Source organism: Chiloscyllium punctatum, chromosome 8 (assembly GCF_047496795.1).
Source record: "Chiloscyllium punctatum isolate Juve2018m chromosome 8, sChiPun1.3, whole genome shotgun sequence".
NCBI lineage: Eukaryota > Metazoa > Chordata > Chondrichthyes > Orectolobiformes > Hemiscylliidae > Chiloscyllium > Chiloscyllium punctatum.
This window is the reverse complement of record NC_092746.1, coordinates 94,418,342-94,439,245: the sequence shown is the minus strand read 5'-3', so window position 1 is coordinate 94,439,245 and position 20,904 is coordinate 94,418,342. Positions and strand designations below refer to the sequence as shown.

At 42.4% G+C, this 20,904-nt stretch overlaps 1 protein-coding gene across 2 annotated transcripts in view; it reads left to right on the top strand.

Annotated features, from left to right (window-relative positions):
* Nucleotides 1-20,904, top strand: part of nrp1a (neuropilin 1a) — a 187,016-nt gene that overhangs the window by 139,411 nt on the left and 26,701 nt on the right. The window contains exons 10-13 of one of the 2 annotated variants that reach the window (XM_072576110.1): nt 307-638; nt 4,112-4,256; nt 8,593-8,685; nt 11,251-11,310. In XM_072576110.1, coding sequence (XP_072432211.1) covers nt 307-638; nt 4,112-4,256; nt 8,593-8,685; nt 11,251-11,310 — 630 coding nt within the window. The remainder of the gene's footprint in view (nt 1-306; nt 639-4,111; nt 4,257-8,592; nt 8,686-11,250; nt 11,311-20,904) is intronic. The other variant, XM_072576111.1, reaches the window with a different exon arrangement.

The window sequence follows — 20,904 nt, the reverse complement described above, 5'->3', positions numbered from 1 at the left end:
GGCATTATGTAATAGAGCGGACTGGATCATAGAGCCAGTGTGGGCATGATAGGCTGAATAGCCTCTATTGGGCATAATATTTGGGCAGTTGTGTGATTCAATGAGATTAATAGTTAGCATTCAACAGGTAGGATGTGTCACAGAACTTTCCAACTGCATTGGTCATTCCTCTACTTGTTAATAGGTAAGATTGATATTAATTTTTGTCATAATTTTTCATACTCCACAAGCCTTGTACTTAGATATATCTTCATAATAAATTGTTACCTTATTCCTCTCTGATGACTGATTAATTTTGTCTTGCAGATTATCCCTGCTCTGGAATGTTAGGAATGGTATCAGGACTCATCTCTGATAGCCAGATTACAGGCTCATCCTCCATGGATCGATATTGGGGTCCTGAACATGCACGGCTTCTCACCAGCAGAGCAGGCTGGGCATTAAAACCGAGCCTCCCTTCATACAATAACGAATGGTTAGAGATCGACCTAGGAGTGGAGAAAGAGGTGCGCAGCTTGATCATTCAGGGAGTCAAGCTGAGGGACAATAAGGTGTTCATGCGGAAGTTCAAGCTCGGCTACAGCACAAATGGATCAGACTGGAAGTTGGTAACAAATCCTGGCAGCTCCAAACCAAAGGCGAGTAGACTGAGATCACAGCTTTAGACATGAATATGTCTTTTACAAGCAAGACACTGAGTTCTAATACGTGCTATCATTGCTGCCAGTAAAATAAGCATAGAATCCCTACAGTGCAAAAGCAGACCATTTGGTCCATCAAGTCCACACTGTCCCTCCAAAGAATACCCCACCCAATCTCTGTAACCCTGCACTTCCCATTTCTAATCCACCTGGCCTGCTCATCCCATGATATTACAGGCAATTTAGCATGGCCAATCCACCTACCCTGCACAGCTTTGGACTGTGGGAGAAAATCTATGCAGACGTGGGGAGAATGTGCAAACCCCACACAGACAGTCACTCAAGAGTGGAATCGAACCCATATCTCTCTGGCACTGTGAGGTAGCAGTGCTAATCACTGAGCCAACATGCCATCTCAAGAGCTTTTATACATCTCAAGTGCTTTTACAATAAAGAACGCACATGGAACATAGAACATTACATTAGGCCCTTCGGCCCTCGATATTGCGCCGACCAGTGAAACCAATCTGAAGCCCATCTAACCTGCACTATTCCATTCTTGTCCATATGCCTGTCCAATGACCATTTAAATGCTCTTAAAGTTGGTGACTCTACTACTGTTGCAGGCAGTGCATTCCACGCCCCTACAATTCTCTGAGTGAAGGAACTACCTCTCACATCTGTCCTACATCTATCACTCCTGAATTTAAAGCTATGTTCCCTCATGCTAACCATCGCTATCCGAGGTAAAAGGCTCTCACTGTCCACCCTGTCTAACCCTCTGATAATCTTATATGTCTCAATTAAGTCACCTCTCAAGCTTCTCTTTAAAGAAAACAGTCCCAAGTCCCTCAGCCTTTCCTCGTAAGACCTTCCCTCCATACCAGGCAACATCCTAGTAAATCTCCTCTGAACCCTTTCCAAAACTTCCACATCCTTCCTATAATGCTGTGACCAGAACGGTACGCAATAATCCAAGTGTGGCCGCACCAGAGCTTTGTACTGCTTTAGCATGATCTCATGGTTCTGAAACTCAATCCCTCTCCCAATAAAACCTAACACACCGTATGAATTCTTAACTACGCTATCAATCTGGGTGGCAAGTTTCAAGGATCTGTGTACCTGGACACCAAAATCCTTCTGCACATCTACACTACCAAGAATCTGACCATTAGCCCAGTACTCTGCATTCCTGTTACTCCTTCCAAGTGAATCATCTCACACTTTTCTGCAATAAAATCCATTTGCCACCTCTCAGCCCAGCTCTGTAACCTACAACATCCAACATATTATTCACTCACTCCTCATCTGGTCTCAGCATCTCTTAATCTGCATGAAGTAAAGGGGAGTAAGTAGTAAGAACATAAGAAATAGTAGCAGGGACAAATCATTCATCCCCTCATGTCTGCTTCAATATCCAATAAGAAAATCATCTACTTGTGGCCTTAACTCCACTTCGTGTCTATTCGATAATACTTGTTTCACTTGTCAATCAACAATCAAAGTCAACTTTGAACATTTTCATTGACTCATCCTCCACTATTCCTTGTAATAAAGAATTCCAAAACCTAACAACCTCCTCATCTCAACTGTAAATGGGAGTCCCTTCATTTTAAAAATATGTAAAAATCGCATTTCAAGAGCCTTGTGCCACATTTGCCACGTTTCCAAAATGATGAACATTTATGCATTAAGAAGAATTACTGTCATTTTACCTTCCCAGTCAGAATATATTAGTCTCTGTCCTGCAACAGGACATGGCTACCACAAAAAAAATCACCATTTTGTTCTTGTGGATTACACTGTGGCAAAACAGAAGACTCCGTAACAATTAGAATGTTAGGGTGCAGTAGGACCTGAGTGGATAGGAAAATGGTCTGGTTTCCTTTGTTTGTACACGAGTGGGCAGTTTTCAATGCCTGTTAGCTTGACTCTTGCACTTGACTGCAATAGTTGTCAAAGGGAATGACAGTAAAATATTCTTCCTCCTCATGGTATTGTTGGTTAGGTAATGCTTGAGAAAACAACAGAAGAGAAAGCAGGACAAAACAAAAATATGATTGCAGGGCAGACATATAAATTTCAGTCAAAAGTTGCAGTAACCTAATATCACCTGAAAATGTAAAAAAAAGAGTTTAAATAAAATTTATACCATATCATAAATACTCGATGCTGTAGCCTACCAAATTCATTGCAATATGAAGATATCTCTTGTTTAAATTTTTCTTGCAGTTTATTGAATCATAGAATCCCTACAATGTGAAAACAGGCCACTTGGCCCAACACTGGTCCTCCAAAGCGCATCCCACCCAGACTCCTTCCCCTACCCTATTACTCTACATTTCCCTTGAGTAATGCACCTAGCCTACACATCCCTGAACACTATGGGCAATTTATCATGGCCACGTCACCCAACCTGCACATCTTTGGACTGTGGGAGGAAACCAGAACACCCGAAGGAAATCCACACAGACACAGGGAGAATGTGCAAAACTCCACACAGACAGTCAGCTGAGGCTGGCACTGTGGGACAGCAGTGCTAACAACAGAGCCACCCAAGAATAATGGAATCCCTACAGTCTAGAAGCAGGCCATTCAGTCCATCAAGTCCTATCCCTACATTCTCCAGTGACTAACCCACCTAGCCTGCACACTATGGGCAATTTAGGACAATCAATCCACCTACACATCTTTGTGACTATGGGAGGAACCCGACATAGACACAGGAGAATGTATAAACTCCACATAGAGTGGGGGGAATTGAACTATTGTTGCTAACCACTGAGCCATCATTCCTCCAGGATCATGGAAAGCTTTCTTAAATAGGGGTAGAAATTGGTAAATATCAAATAAAAACTGAAAGAACTGCGGATGCTGAAAATCAAAAATAAATGTCTGTGTGTGTGTGTGTGTGTGTTTTGTACTGTTTGTCTTGGTGCCAAATTGACAGTAGGATAATGTGTGTTCTGCTCTTAAATTACTGACAGTTGATGGCAATCTTTGGTTTGAGTTTTTGAGAGAAATCTTTTGGACCACACTTGTTGATTTACAGTTATTGTTAAGGAATAACACAGGAAAAGCTCACCATTTGATGTGTGGCTTTTCCACTGTGTGTCAGTACTTATTTTTCAATTTACGTTGGTTTCCTTGTCAAATTACATAAGACCCACTGAATAATTTCAACATCTGTTGTACGTAATTCCAGAATTATATTCAAACTGTCAATTTTTGAAAATTCGGAGCAACATTGTAATCACAGATGCTGCTAAGTTATGAAAACGTAATGCAGATAATGCCGATGCAGCTCATTATGGATGTAAGTTTGCTCGCTGAGCTGGAAGGTTTGGTTTCAAAAACCTGCTAGCTGATCATTATATTTTTGTCTGAGAAATGACCCTATTTTATCTCTGGTTTGTGTTTCTGTTAATGGATTCAGCTAATGTCTGCATATTTCTCTTCATATTGTCTAGACATTTGAAGGAAATACCAACTATGATACGCCAGAAATTCGGAAATTTGAACCATTGTTAACAAGATACATTCGTATCTACCCTGAGCGAGCATCGGCAGCTGGGCTGGGCCTGCGTATGGAGCTGCTGGGTTGTGATATTGAAGGTATCAAGACTTTTAAAAATGCTCCATGACTTGATTGCTTAATGTATCCATCAACAGGAACTGCCCTTGGGGGTGGGCTGGAGGATTGAAACAAGATGAAGTGCTTGAAGTCCCATTCACGGTTAAATCTTCATTTAGTTCTTTTGTGTGTCAGTAAGGGCTGGCAATTTGTAATCTACCTTCATCATTCTTCAGTGCAGGTGTTCCATTGGTTGTAACAGTGTTTGCCTGGAGGACATATGGTTCAGTAGATTTATGTTAATAGTTACAATATTGATGTATGAGAGCTCATATAAACTTTAGAAACGGGGATATTTGAAAAACAGTGTCTGACACATACGTAATATTTTTGCCTTTTTTACTGCTGCAATCATTTACAACAATGAAACAAATTTAGAAAAAAAATCCCTTTTGCACCAGAAGATATAATGGATCAAACATTGATGACAGTATGTTGGTATTTTGACTGTAAAACAAAACATGATTGCCATTTGCTTTATGTGTGACCCCATACTTATGCAATAAGAACCTACAAAAATGTTAACAAATTTGTATGAAATTCCTATGGATGCAATTTCAACAAAGTGTCAATCTGTTCAATCTCTTCATGCTAATTGCTTACCTCCCTGGATTGCACGATGCCTTTGGATATAATCATGGATGTTGTGTTTACAAACCCGGCTATTTGACCCTAAGTTTCTGAAGATAATAACAGAAATATTCAAAACATATCAATGTTTATCTTCTGCCTTTTGCTTTCAGTTCCTATCATTGATGAAGAAATATGAAAGGCAAAGTTCTATTCATTCACAATGAAACTTTGACGTCACCATTTATTCTCCTGCTAATGATCTTGTCTCCTCATTACACTTTGCCCAACAGAAAGAATAATGTTTTACTATTTGCTAAAACCTTTCCAAATTCTGCAAACCTTTTTTTAAAAATCTCCTTCCACCTTCTCTGCAATCTTCCCTTAAAGCTATTTTGATCGTGCCAGCCTTGGCTTAGCAATAGCTTTCTCACCTCTGAGTCAGAAGCTGCAGTTTTAAGTCTCAACCTGGAGACACAAACAAACAATATTAGGCTGACAAGTCAATGCAGTGCAGCACTGAAGGAGTGGAGCACTGTCAGAGGTTCCGTCTTTAGAATGAAATCTTGAGATGAGGCCATGCCTGCCTTTTCAGGTTGGGAGAAATGCTTATACCACTCTACTCAAAGAAGAACAGGGAGCTTCTGTCAAAGACTTGGTCAAGATTAATTCCTTAACTGAACATCACTAACTTATTGGGGTCATTGGTTTCATCAGTTGGCTGCTGCAGTTTTGATATTTCAAGTGACAGCACTGCAGAAGTATGTATCTGGTTATAAAGAAATGATTTCCTGAAGCCATAAAACACACAACATGTTCTTTCTTGCTTTTATTTCTTAAACTTGATTCTTGTTAATGCTATTGTGAATCTTCATTACAGCTTCATGTTTCTAAGTTCCTATTTAAATGAGGAGTTGTGTGCAAAACCGGGCACATTGTATGTCCTTGAACTATACAAGTAAATTATGCATTTTCTTGCAAATTCATTTTAAGTAAAAACAGGAATGTAAAAACGTACAATCAAAATTCCCAATAGAAAACAGTGAAATGCTAGTGTTACTCAGGATTTGCAACCCACAATTGCCCAAATATTTTCCAGATGTTTAAGGATTAGAATATAGGATACAGATTCAATTCCAGATGTGTTTTTCTGCTGTTCTATTTGATGGACAGGTTGGAGGGGTAGTGCTGGGATGGGACTGGGAGTCCTCAGGATCTGTAGCAATGTTTTTGCCCTGGTGATATTGAGTCACCCAGTGCTGTTATAATGGTTCAGTTTATACTTATTATGATCTTTAAGAACTGCATATCCCAACATTAATCTTATCAGCAACTTCAATCAGGCAGTCATTTAACTTGGAGTCCCTTGAATGCTAAAAGTAATTCTAGAGTGGTAGGAATTGAGCCAAAAAATTCTCAGGAAAAATTATTCTAGTTGTCGTCATTTCATGATTCACTAAAATGCAGAATGATTCTATTAGAAAACAGAACTTGTTCTGAAGAATCTGTACCTGGGTATCTTGTACCTAAAATGGTGCATTAAGAGGCGACTTGCAAACTTTTCACTGTACTCCTGTGAGTGCCTGTGACAATAAAGGTAATGCAATTCAGTTCAGCAGCTGAGAGTTTGACATCTTTTCTCTGGACATTTTGACAGACCAGTGCAGCCACTTTCCTAATGGTTCGACACCAACAGTGTAGTTGCTGTATTGTAAACACCACAGCTTTTTACCAATCAATTCCGCATTTCAAATCTCATCTGCTATCAGAACGCGCTGCTACGTGAGGTTTGTCCTTAGTACTACTGCTCACTCTACCGAGCTGTGCATTGCTGGAATAATTGTGTAATTCAAACCACTTGAGGATCCTTTTCTTTGGAGACCTACTCGAGTGAAACAGTGTCAGAGAGTTTAGTTGCAACGTGTTCCGTTGGGGAAAGTAGTGTGACTGTCATCCAGGCACAGTTCGTTGGCCTATTTAATGAGCATATTAACACCGGCAATTATGAAAACATTAAATAGTAAAATAACAGTAGGATACCAGTGCATTTACTCGATCTGTTTACCATATGGTTCATTCCACTAAAATCATATTAATGGTAAAGCATGTTAACATATTACTGATATTTCAGCAGGCAGATATAATTTAACCCTCAACAGTCAAATCTATCTGCTCAACTGCACAGTCTATTATACCAATCCATCTGTAAACATTACATATATTCTTCTGTGCCGTTTTCTTGCTTCTAGCCAACAGCACCTCAGTAGATTTATATTCAGGGAAGTAACAAACACCTCAGAAATGACATTCTGAATGGAAAGCAAGTTTATGTACTGAAGACTTGAGGACATTCAGATGACCACCCTCACTGAACCCATGATTGAAAAATATCCCATGGAAGCTGTAGTGACAGCTTTGTGAGTTTATCCAGTGATTTATCTGAGCCATGGAGACTTGGTTGGGTCTCAGATATGATCCCAGGTGAGTCAGCTGATCTCAGCCAAATGGGAGTCAGGATCTTCAATTCAAATGAAAGAAATAAGCTGCATTCGTGTAGCGCCTTTCACATCCAGCAGCCAGCACATGTTGTCATGTTTTTCACAAAGGAACTCTGGCAGGCAGTTTGCACATAGCAAGCTCCCACTAACACTGTCGTGATGACCACAGGATCACAGAATTGTTACAGTGCAGAAAGAGGCCATTCAGCCCAACATGACCGCACTAGCTCTACTACCCAGTGCCAATCTCCTGTCCTTTTCCTACATCCAAATTCTATCTAAATAACCATCCAATGCCTCAGTTGAACCTGCTATTATCACATTTCTAGGCAATATATTCCATGCTTTAACTACTCACTGAGCAAAAATGTTTTTCTCAAATCACCCTTGCTTTCTTTGCACATCACTTGGTGGATGGATGAATGAATGACAGTGATTTATTGAATTAAAATTGGGTTTATTGTCACATATATTTTGGGAGATATAGTGAAAAGTGTATCTTTAAATCTATGACCTCTCATTATTGTATCTTTTATGAGCTGTTGACCAGATAATTTGTTTTTTGAAGGATGAATATTGTTCAAGACACTTTGGATAACTTTCCTGCTGTTTTTTGAAATTGTGCCATGAGAGAGGACATCACCAACAGTGCAGCTCTCACTCAGTAGGGTAGCACAGTGGAGGGCCAATTCAGATTCTGTGCTAAGGTCTCTGAAGAAGCATATGAACCGATAACTCTCTGAGTCAGACACAAGAATGTGTGCACAGAGCTACTGATTACACTTTAGTTTCAATGCCCCTGTATTAGGGTGTGAACCACAGTTAGTGTCCACCAACCCTCACTTAATGTGGACACTTGTAAACCATGGGTAAGGGCAAGATATGCATTGTGATAGTGCCCCGTAGCTCCCAGTCAAATCCCACCCTGATCACTGAGGGTTCATACAAAAATGATAATAAGACACAATTGTAATCCTGTCCTTCAGAAGAGAAGGGAAGAAAATATATTGAAAATGGTCAGTGTTGTCTAGATTTTCTAAGCAAACTATTCAGAGATGTCATTACATACCTCTGGAGCAGGTAGGACGTGAACCTGGGCCTCTTGATTCAGAGATAGGGACACTACCACTGCACCACACAAGCCTGTCAGTCTTGTTTGAGTTTACAATATGATGATCTATGCATAATGCATACTTTTAGACATAAATAATTATTGCAAATTCTTAACCTTTTTGTCTTCTAATCATAGTCCCAACCTCCCCACCAACGTTGGATTCTGATGAGTGTGACGAAGAGTTTGGGAACTGCCACAGTGGAACAGGTGATGGCTTCGACTTTACAGGTGCTTAACGTTTCTGCACACCGCCACCGTAACCTTTCTCACTCGCTTCCTCTGTGCGCTGCTGTTAACGAGCCAGAAACCACAAAAACACATGTGGCTCATCCAACTAATAAACAGCTTATTCTTACAAATCTGTCGCTATCAACACCTTCTATCTACTAATTGGGACTAATCCTTCAGTGTTCATTATTCCTTTTTAGGAACCACGGCATCACTTTGGAAGAATAAATAAATAAGCAAGCAATAAACTGGCGATGAAGCATTTGGTGCAAGCTTAAGATCAATGTATGGCTTGAATTATTGTTAACACTCAGGGGAAGGATGCACTTCTGAATGAGTCCAAATTCTCATTTGGAGCTTTGTGTTTCAGTTTTCTGTTCTCAACCTACACAGTCAGCCTCCTTGGGAAAACTGTTAACTCTTGGATCTGGCAGGAGCACTGCAAGCGAGGCACATGGGAAATTTGGAAGCCAGTATTCCCCACGCACATTAGAGTGCTTTAACTCCATAGCCTGTGTGTGTGTGTCTGTCTGTCTGTGTGTGTGTGGCATCACTAGGAGGTCCCCAGCCAGAGGTCAGCCTGAGTGAGAGACTTGGCTTCCAGTCAGACAGTGAATACTCCTACGACCCACACCCAATCCCACCTGCTTCCCCATGACAAAATTCCCCCCGCCACATCCAAAGCAAATCGTAAGCTTCTTTGAAACCCAAGATTTGTGGAATAATCCCACACTAACTTGCAGTGATCAGTAATAGCATTATCTGCTTGCTCGTTGACGGACTGCAGTGCTTCGAAACAGCAACACCTTCTCAAGGCCAGTTGGGGGTATCACAGAATCCCTGCAGTGTGGAAGCTGGCCATTCAGCCCATTGAGTCCACACCAACCCTCCAAAGAGCATCCCACCCAGACCCACCACATGCCTGTAACCCTGCATTTCCCATGGCCAACCCATATAGCCTACCCTGGGTAATTTAGTGTAGCCCGTCCACCTAACCTGCACATCATTGGACTGTGGGTGGAAACTGGTGCACCTGGGGAAAGCCCACACAGACGTGGGAAGAAGGTGTAAACTTCACACAGGCAGTCACTCAAGGCTGGAATTGAACCCAGGTCCCTGGCACTGTGAGGCAACAGTGCTCACCACTGAGCCATCGTGCTGCCCCATTGAGTCACCGTGGCAACAAGTAATTGAATTTGGATCAGCCGCAAGGACTATGGAGCTTAACAAACTCCAACAAAATCATTCTTTTTCCATATCCAAACTTGTGCCTCCACCCTTGATAGGTGTTAACTTAAGACTTTCGTCTTATCTATTATGGTTGCAGTTGCCTTGGGCTGCACCATATTTCCAGAATTTACAGAATGCCAACTGCAAGTTGTCTTTGTTTTATTGCTGTCAGGTACGGACAGAAGTTTGAAGAAAAGGTGGGAGTTTGTGAATGATAATCAGTAGTGAGAAGCAGTGATCTGGTTTTGTTCTCCTTCAGTCGTGTCGCCAACCCACATAATAGACTCCTTTCTTGTTGATAAGCACCAGCTTTATTAATGAGATTTTCCTGCTCTTGAATATTGTGAAAAGATAGTGCTCATCTGTGAAATGCAGGTTGACAGTAGCTGAGGTGGACTTATTTTTATTTAGCACTGCAATTTTGAAGGTATAGGGTTGCTGTTGTGGTGTTGGTAAGCTGACAGTTTGCAACAGTACAGTGTGAGAGCCAGAGCAAGTTATTGAAACTGCTGATGGTGTTATTGTGGCAGCTTTACAAAGAAATAATCTCAAATCAGCTGCAGAACAATTCTTTGTTCAATGAATATTCCTTTTATGCAGATTTATTCAAACAAATTACTGTTTTGCATGAAAATGCCCAGCTCTTTAAAAACCTCATCGATTCTTTCTAACAGAAGGCATTGTAACAAAGGGACCATTTAAAATTTCTTCAGTGCGATCACTGATATTTGTAAGAGATAGAAATCTTTAAGAAGCTGCTATTTCAATTCGTGTGCAAGTGACTTGTTGATATGTTTAGCCCTAATAAGAACTATGCAATAATTCTGCACATACGTGTACAGAACATTGGAAATATCTCCCCCCAACTTTGTACTAAAGTAAACAGTAAAACAAAGAAGCGGGAGGCATTTTAAAGATGTTCTCTTTTCTTCGGGCTTCCTGTCTAATCCAATGCAAAAAATAATGTGTGTATGAGTTCTAAAAAGTACATCTTGAACTCCCAGAAGAGCACCTCCCTCCCATTTTCCCTGCACTCAATTACTCCCTCCCTGACCTCTGCTCTCTCAAGTTTGTTTCTGTCTGTGCGACTGGCCTATCAAAGTAAGTGTCTATATTGGATCATAATTGTACATTAAATTGCAGACTGCAGAAACTCAGCATTTAATTCCGCATTGATCTTTCATTTATTCTAACAGGACAATGTTTGTCCTTGTTCTGTGCTGTGGAATGGTATGTTCATTAGATCTAGTTTGAGATTGCCACACCCTCCAGGTGTGGCACACCATTAATACTCATACTCACCAGTTGGTTTCTGATCTTATTCCTGTTTCACAGGTAGCAACACTGCCCTAGGAACAGAGGAACCAACGTTACCTGAATTACCTGGGTTCCCAGGTAAGAAGCATGTTTGGTCATAGTTAAGGTGCAGATGTGGGGAAGCATATTGTTGATGATTTGAAGGACATAACAGCAAACTCGGAAGGACGCAGCAGAAACAACAAGCTCCAAAAACGCCCCTTGAGATTAAAGGAAGATTAAGTAGATATTACAAAATTCCACCCAACTGCTTAGAGGTAAAATCCCTAAGTACCTGTTTGAATTTTCTTGGTCATTCTCCCACTTCACTGTCATTAATGCATAGACAACAGTTATAAAAGTGTGAACACTCTTGAACTTCAGTAGAGATTACAGCATTGGTGTGGAGAGGAGCCCAGAAAATTTACTCCATGGTGCAAGTGTAGGGTCAGTTCTTTCAGTTAAGGGCACTGGGTGTCAGTACTAAACACCTGAAGGGTAGGTATAGTATAGACCAAAATCTGAACAAAGTTCTCCCTTGCTGTGCTTCGATAATGAACTTAATTCCAATCACAGGAAAACAATCCCTGCAGTACTAGATTGGTGATTCAGCTTCATAGATCTATTTATAGTTATCAGAAGGAGCAGAAGACCTAAAGTGCTCTGGTAGTGGAATAAGGAGATTCATGTTACCATGGTAACAGATTCAATTCTTATTGGAGATTCAAACTTAGAAATAAAATATATGACTTTCACTTGTCCTTAGCCAGGCTAATAGGGGGGAAGGTATGGAAAACTAAATCCTCTCTGTTCTTATTGCTTGGAAGCACACCTCCTGTTTGTCAAACAGTAGCATGTCAGGCTCCCTGTGTGCTGCCAATTACTACATTTACATCCAGAGAAAATATATGGACTTTAAAACTATGTTGGCTCAACCAAATGTGGCTTACTTCACAAGCGAAGGAGGAAGGCATTAAGTTGAACGTTACAATAATTTCATTTCATGCTGGTCTGGTAGACTTATCTAATATGTGTGTAACCATTTATGAATGTACTCAAAATTAGCCACGGCCAAACAATGCTTTGTTAATTTGCTGTGTATCAAAGTGAGGCTGTTCCCTATGATAAGTCTGGGTTTATCTGTGAACCAAAGTGCTGTGAGAAGGTCTGTGAGACACTTTGCTGTGCGCCTGACTAATGATGCTGAGTGTTGCTGAAGTGAGGTAGATGCATAATAGAACAGAGAAAAATAAAAAAAGAAATATCCTACATTTTGCAAAAAATTAACAAAGCAGCTGTGGACTTAGACTTCAGCAGGTTTTGTACGAAGAAAAAGGCTCCTAAATGTACTTGTGGGATCACACATTCTTTTATGTGGAGTGTCTTATTATTCCATTAAAATCCACTACTATGTTTTTAATTTGTTGCATGTAAATAGGGCATTTTCTGTGCTCTACTGTGCTGCTATGTTGGCTTTGTACTGCACTGCTCATCCACACAAGATCTGTGATCACTGCAAACCCAGAGCTAATTGGATTACAGCCCCTGCCCAGGGAAGATCCAGTTTTTTTTTTGAAAAGCAAGTCTTCCCAGTGGTGGGTGTATTGAATCTGCCAGCGTGCCCGGGGTGGGGCGTGAAATGTGGGGAGATGTTTGCTGTCAGCTTTGTGGCAGGGCCCTGACAATACCATCCCTCCCCAGAACCCCCGGCAGCCAGACTTACAGTGCTGTTGCATCAGCCAAATGGGAGATGTGCAATTAAAGGGGAAAGTTCAAGAAATGCACCATTCTGCCATTACCTTGTCTATTACGATAACTGTATTTACTCCTCGCTTGCTGCCTGACCTGCTGTGCTTTTCCAGCACCACACTCTTGACTCTAATCTCCAGCATCTGCAGTACTCACTTTCACCTATCACAGTAACTCGCCATTTTGCTCCCTGCTTAATTATATTGAGTGGCATGAAGGTGATTTATATTTTGCAGTAGAAAGTTAAATTGCGTCACTTGGAGTCCAATTCTTTGGGCTGATATAAAAACAATCTCCTACTTATCTCACAATGTCATCATCGCTTGCCAAAATTTTCTGCAGCAGCATTTTCATGAGTTTTTTCCTGTGCATTCATGATGCAAAGAGAGGCTCAGAGAAAGAGGGGTTGCGGTTTCTGACAGAGACTTCCTTATTAAAACTTCCTGATCTTGTACTAACATTCCTCCCTTCACTGTGTTACCAAAGATGTTAATCCCATAGTAACTTTCCCCAGGATCACTGGTGACAGCAATTGCTGCCAATTCCTCCCTCCCATCCTGCATCCACCTACCCTTAGGCACCCTCCACGATCTTGAGCCCTGGATAGTGGAGGAGGGGAAGAATTAACAACAGGAGCCAAGCCTCCTCTCTCCTCATCTCCAGCTGGTACTGCTGCAGAGCAATGAAGAGACAAAGAAACAACTCTTAGTAGCTGGTACCTTAGCTGCTGGGACCCATGATGTCAGGACAGACGAGACACTGCCCAGTAATGCAGAGGTCCTTCCCTAAAGGAGGCCACCCTTGGCCCTCCAGCATGTGGGTGGGAGTCCCTTTACCAACATTAAATTCTGCCCATAATGTTCTTTCAACACCACACACTCCCTCAGTCCCCCTGTGTTGTACACAGGCAAAGGAAAGGGGTCTTGAATCACATTAATTCTTGTTTGAGGAGGTGGTGGCTCACCGGCCATGTCACTAGATGCGTAATCACAAAGCCTTAGGTTACTGTTTGAGGAATGTGAGTTTGAATCCTACTATGGCAGATGGTGAAATTTGAATTCAATTTTTCAAAAATCTGGAATGAAGAATTAGCCATTGTCAATCGTAACCACTTCCAATTGTCGTAAAAACCCACCTGGTTCACTAATGCCGTTCAGGGAAGGAAATCTGCCTTCCTTATCGGGTCTGGCCTACATTTGACTCCAGATCCACAGTGATGTGGTTGATTCTGAACTGCCCATTGGGTAATGAGGGATGCACAAGAAATGCTGGTCCAGCCAGAGACGCCAACATCCTCTGACTGAATTTAAAGAAACGTTACTTGAGAACATATATCCATGGCTGCACGCCCTCCTCCCCTTAGCATTTCCTTAGAAATGTAAAGCTACTACCTCAGATGGGAACTGACAGGATCAAATCTGTCTGTCTGCTTTATAATTCAACCAACTTTATACTGACGCCATTGATTTTCAAAAAAACTCCTAAACTTTTCAGAGTTAATAGTTACTTCCTGCCAAATACATATTAAATGGAAAGTCAGAATGCAATTAGCTTTGACTTAAAAATAAAGAGACTGCATTTACTGCTAATTAATCAATAAGTTTATCATTCCGACCGTTTATTAGTCAGCAGCATTAAATTGGTTGAGTGTGTCATCCTGACTGAATCCTCCTGATTATAAAGTGCTGGATGTTTTGGTTCCGAAGGACGCTGTGTAAAATATCATCTTTGTCTCTGTGCTTTCTTTCCCCCGGACACAGTAAGGAAAAGCAGAAGTGATATGAGGAGGAGAGGTAATCTGATGGAGTGAGAAAGGTTTCATCCGAAAGAATGTGGCAGCTGATGTTGAATCGAAGTGGGAAATGATGATTAAAGAATGGCGGGGGGGAGCGGGGTTTCACCTAAAATGGTGTGTCCTTGATCGAGAGAAAATGGTCCGAGCTGGTCCTGAGGGGACCCATCTGCCTGGTTTCCATGGCATTGGCATACGTCGGACATGGAGAGCAGCCAGCAGAGTGCCTCACGACCTGTCACTCATTTCGATGAGGAGGTGGGACAGAAAATGAGCTGCTAAGTTGCCTGTTCTTCTGCCTCCCTCTGGTCCTCCTGCAAGGGCCTGGGGACCCACTGTGTCAAACTTCTTCAGCCGTTCCTCCGGACTATCATACCCAGAGATAGAGCTAGATGCAAGGTCAGGAATGCCTCTTCCCATTAGTCAGCAGCGAATCTGTTATCTCCCTCACATTGGCAGGGAATACCACAGGAAATTTCAGTGCAGCAGGACAAAGGCAGAGAATGAATCTGATTCATCCCCCTGCCCCATTATCCTCTCCTTTACATCTGGATAAAGAAACATAGAAAATAGGAGCAGGAGTAGGCCATTCGACTGTTCAGGCCTGCTCCACTGATCATCCAATTCAATCCCCTGTTCCTGTTTTTTCCCGTACCCCTGGATCCCTTTAGCCCCAATAGCTATATCTAACTCCTTCTTGAAAACTTCAATATGATCTGGTCTAGTGGTGCACAATTTATTACTTAAAATAATTCGGATGGCCTCACCTTTCAGAAATACAGGGAATTCAGAGATATAGTCCTTTCTTTTGACAACTTATTGAAAAGCATAGGCAATGACCCATACTCATTCATATCTTCCACACCAGGCTGGCAGGCAGGGACAGCAGTGATATAATCATCCACTGAGTCTTTCAAACTTGGGAACTGGTCTGATTAAAGAGCAGACTGAACTTAAATCTTTGTTGTTCATCAACTCGAGAAGCACCTTTAGAAGCTGCTGTTCAGTGAGGGTAAAACAGAATCAGAGATAATTCTTTTCAGTTGTTTGATGACAATGTGTCTTGTGATCCATTTTTATAAATCAGGGAGGATTCCTTACCTTTCCCAAACATCACCTTACATACGGATCCCAAATAACGGATTGCTGAGAGAGCTTTGGGACCTCCATGGAGTTCTGTCACACTGTCACGTTCAGTAATGAGCGGCATCAAAATGGAGGATCCGGGCTCTGTACAGTCAACTTTGCTAATTATGGATTAGTACAAAACAGAGGGAAACCATTCAGTCCATCGAATTTGGGCCAACCCCTTCAAAGAACACAGAATTATAGGATATCATTACGGGTATTTGGCAAGCACTGAGTAAATCATTTGATCTTGCCTAATTTTTAAAGCCGTGCTGATGGGATGTGCAAATTGCTAGCAGCCAGCACTTGTCACCATCCCTAATGGTCCGGAGGGCAGTTAAGGGTGAACCACATTGCTGTGTGGGTCTGGAGTCATATGTAGGCCAGATCAGATAAGGATGGTAGATTTCCTTCCCTAATTACTGGATTAGTGGTGCTGGAAGAGCACAGCAGTTCAGGCAGCAAATTTCCTTCCCTAATTGCCAATGGAATAATGATTTAGAATAGAATAGTAATTTATCGTCACTTGTATTTTTACAAAAAATACAGTGAGAAGTGTTTAAGTTACCATACTCCAATACCTATTTTATTAAAAGAAATCATAGATTAAAAAAAAGTTAAGAAAAAGTCCACCTTTGTTCAATTCACGGCTCATGGGTTCACAAGGTAAAGGAAAAGACAGGAACTACCTTCTCCATCGTTGCAGAAAGCCAACATAGAATCTTGGGCCATTCGAATCCCAGCTCAGACCGCCATGTTGACAAAGACATCAAAGGAGCCCCCTCAAGGACCCACCCGATCACCAAAGTCACCATTGAAGCAGACCACCGGGCAGTTGGAATGGCGGACTGGATTCGCCAGGACGCCGATGCAGGCGACCATTCTGCAGGACCCACCAGGACGCAGCCGCAATGTCCATGAGGGACGGGTCACATCACCTTCACTGCAGCAGCAGCCTCCCAAAGCATTCTTTCTCCTTTGCACTGTGAAAAGCCGATGAAACTGAGGAGCTGGTGAATGGACTGACTCTGTCAGATCACGTTGTGATGTTGGTTGGAGCTGACCATCTGAAAATGCTCCCCATTGAATATGGGAGTGGACAGACAGTCTCTCCCTCTTGGTCCAGCTCACAGTGTTCAGGTTCCAGCATCCACAAGGTGCACGCTCCAATCACAGTCTCAGTTCTGCCTCCTCATTCACTGAGGCCCGCCCCTCATTCGATCTGATTGGTCGAAGGACCAGCTGCACATTGAATCATAGAGTCATAGAGATGTACAGCAGAGAAACAGACCCTTCGGTCCAACTTGTCCAAGCTGACCAGATATCTTAAATTAATCTAGTGCCATTTTCTAGCACTTGGCTCCTATCCCTCTAAAAGCTTCATATTCATATACCCATCCAGATACCTTTTAAATATTGTAATTGTTCTAGCCTTCAGCACTTCCTCTGGAAGCTCATTCTATAACATGCTATGAGAAACAAAGCTCACATATCAGTAAATTTCTGTCCAAGTCAAATTCTGAAACAGCAAATTTTATTGAAACGTTCTTGCAAGACGGGTGTCTAACTAGTAGGCACCCCGATCAGAGGGTTACATTACAATTTATACAGTTCAGTTGAGTCTCTCGGTACTCCCCTTTTACCTCATACGTGATAGTTGTACTGCTCTGTGCAATTGCTAATCTAATCGGTTTACCACATCTATCTGTGGCCTGTTGTTAGCGTGCAACCCCCCTTGATATCTGAGTCTCATTACTTATGCTGACGCAACACTGAGTCTTATCACTTCTGCACACTGAGTCTTTATGACTTCTGAGTACGTGACTTTTGCAACTGTCATGTCAATACATCTGTTTCTCCCAGTCGACCACCTCCCTTTTCGGTTAGTTATTTCTTGGTATATACCCTCATGATTCTGTCTTGCGATTTCTGCAGAAGCAAGATGCAGTTACTTGTAGCTGTTTGTGCAAGCATATCTAGTTAAACATACAGCCCCCTTATGATTCAGCCTAGTGATTTGTGCAGAAACAACATTTGCAAGCTTTTCTCACAATTCCCCTTTTTAAAAAATAATTGTTGTTTTCTGCATTTCCCTCATATGTCGCCCCCAAATTTGCAAGCATCATCCCCGAGACTTCGTCCATCTTGGCCTCAAGATTACTCGTCCCCTCATTGTTCAAGAGGTAGAGTTCCTCTGCCTGATTATCTTTTAGGGGCGTCTGTTTTGCCAAGGCTTTCTCAATCAGCCGTTGGGTTAGTCCCCGTACACAAGGTATGATACAACAGCCAATTGCTACCAGTACCCCTACTACCACTATCAGGGAGGTGAGGATGGAGACTACCACTCCCTTCCATTTCCCAAACCATGATTCCAGCCATCCCGTGAGTGATGTGTCCACCCCTGAATTCTCAGCCAGTTCTTCCGCCAAGGTGGTCAATCCTGTTGTGGTTCTGTTCGCCGAGCTAGGAATTTGTCTTGCAAACGTTTCATCCCCTGTCTAGGGGACGAACCGTTTGCAAGACACATTCCCAGCTCGGCGAACAGAACCACAACAACGAGCACCCGAGCTACAAATCTTCTCCCAAACTGTGGTCAATCCTCGCAAGGCACGAGTGATTGACCCGCCAAGTGCTGCATTATTTGGAACAGAAGTACAACAGTTCCCTCCTAACATCATGCGTATACCCCAAAGGTCAGCTAAGGTCAATCTAAGGCCATTTTGTTTTCCCAGGCCATTCTACTGGTTGCATCAAGCTGTTCTGCTATGCCTCTGACTGCATCCCTCGCGTAATTGATGAATCTTTGCTGATTATAGAAAATATAGTTTATCCAGTCCACATTCTTGCTGACCATTACCCACCAGAAGAGAGCTGATTCAAAACCTGCTGCAATCTGGTTGCAAGCCTTGTACTCATCCGGCACTCCTCTAGGAACTCCTATAGAGTCTAGATAAATCCTGTCATCAAAAGAGGTGTCTAATAATGATCTTTTACTCCGACTCCCTTTTGTCACAATCCTTTCCTTTTCAAATGCCAAGGTGAATGGGATTGCCAATTGTACAATTGCACATATCCCCCTCCAATCTGGAGGTAGGGTGGGTCTCAATATTTTCCCTCCACAGTACCACCACAGATCCGCTTGGAGAACCTGCAGCACTGAGTAGTTCCCTCCCTTGCCTGTTTCGGTGTCATTCTCAATTTCTGTACATAATTTCAGCTCCCCCAAGTCTCTGGACCGATTTGTACCTCGTCTACGTACACATGGCGTGTGATTTCCAACTGCGGCTGAAAACGATGGGGGGTGGATTTTAAGTCTTTCTTCTCCAAGGGAGGGAACATTAGAGATAGGGAAGTAAGTACAACTCCCATTATTCCATGCAGTCTTATCTTGATACAGGGCAATCATACATTCCATGCCCTTCCTGTCTCACTGCCACCCGAGTGGAAAGGGGACTACCTGGGCCATTGGCCTACCAGAGGCACATGCATAGCAATTGTTTTTGTTCAGACTTTTCACAGTGTACTTTACCCATTCAAGCCAGGCATTTGTATCCCCGTAGCCAGTTTCTATTTCGATGGGTTGTTTTAAGTCCCTCACCTCTATAATTTTTATCACCTTAGGGTCGTTGGGAGGGGTGAAAGGATATACCTGTGGCATCTGAGCGCTCTTTTCATTCACTTTGACTGGCCACCTCCCTCTACCCACCTGTATGCGGAAACAACAGCCTGAGTCCTTCCCTTTTGCTTTCATCTCTGTCCCAAATGTTTCATTTAATTGGACCTGATAGGTGTTCCCCCCCCCCCCGGCCCCCCCCCAGAATCGCTTTGTGCCATGTGGTTTTCTTTACCGTTAAGTATATTGGGTTACATTTTTTATCGGGACAATCGAGAGCTCGTTGGAAGGGGGCCCGGTGTACTGTGACGAGACCAGTATACCAAGTACCATCCGCAAGGCCATCCCCGTAGGACTTAAGATGCATCGCTGAGCTGCTGTACTGTCTCTGAATATCTACATCCCCACAATTTACTAAGCTGCATGCATCGGCGTCTAACACTTGCGGATTATCAGACTCAGGGGCCGTTAATTACAAGTATGAAGACAATGTTTGACAAAATCCCAATACTAAGAGAGCTAATATCATAACCCAAAGCATCCCCAGCATTCTACAATAGTATTGAAGCATTGAGAGACATTACATGCAATCAAAAAAAAAACCATCCAGCGCTCGCGTCGCCATGGTATAATCAGTCACTTAAAGTCTTTTAGCCTGAGTTTCAGTGGTTCTTGTATTGATTGACTATCCAGACAGCTTTCTCAACCAGGGATTCCACTGGTCCCTTAATCCTGGTGTAGTGAGTCCAGCCTTTCTCCGCCATTCTTATCGCCGTTTCGGTAGTCAAAAGAGCCTGGTATGGTCATTCCCAATCCAGTTGCAATTTAGTTTCTGTCCATGACTTAATTAGGACCCAATCTCCCGGCCGGATGGGATGAACAGTGAAATCAAGGGGCGAAGTCTGTGCCAATAAACCCTGTTACCTGAGGAAAGACAAAGTGGAGAAGCCCAGTATATACTTCTTTAAGAACAAATCTTTAGTTTCTGGGATTGGCAGTTCCCCTTTTGTTCCCAAGTAGAACAGGCCAAACAATATCTCATAAGGAGACAGCCCCATATCTTTCCTTGGGGCCGTTCGCACTCACAAAAGGGCTATAGGTAAACACTTAGTCCAAGGGAGTCTGGTTTCTACTACTAATCTAGATAACTGCTTCTTGAGTGTCTGGTTCATTCTCTCAAGCATTCCTGATGAAGGTGGGTGCCAAGGGGTGTGGAACTCCCAGGAGATTCCTAACCCCTTCATCACTCCCTGGAAGTAAAATGAGTTCCCTGATCTGAATCTATACATTCCACTATCCCATATCTGGGGATTATGTGTTCAAGTATTATCTTGGACACTCCACCGATCCAGATAGGTGATCAACCATTACCAGCATATATCACAGTCTTCCCATTCGGGGTAATCCGGTA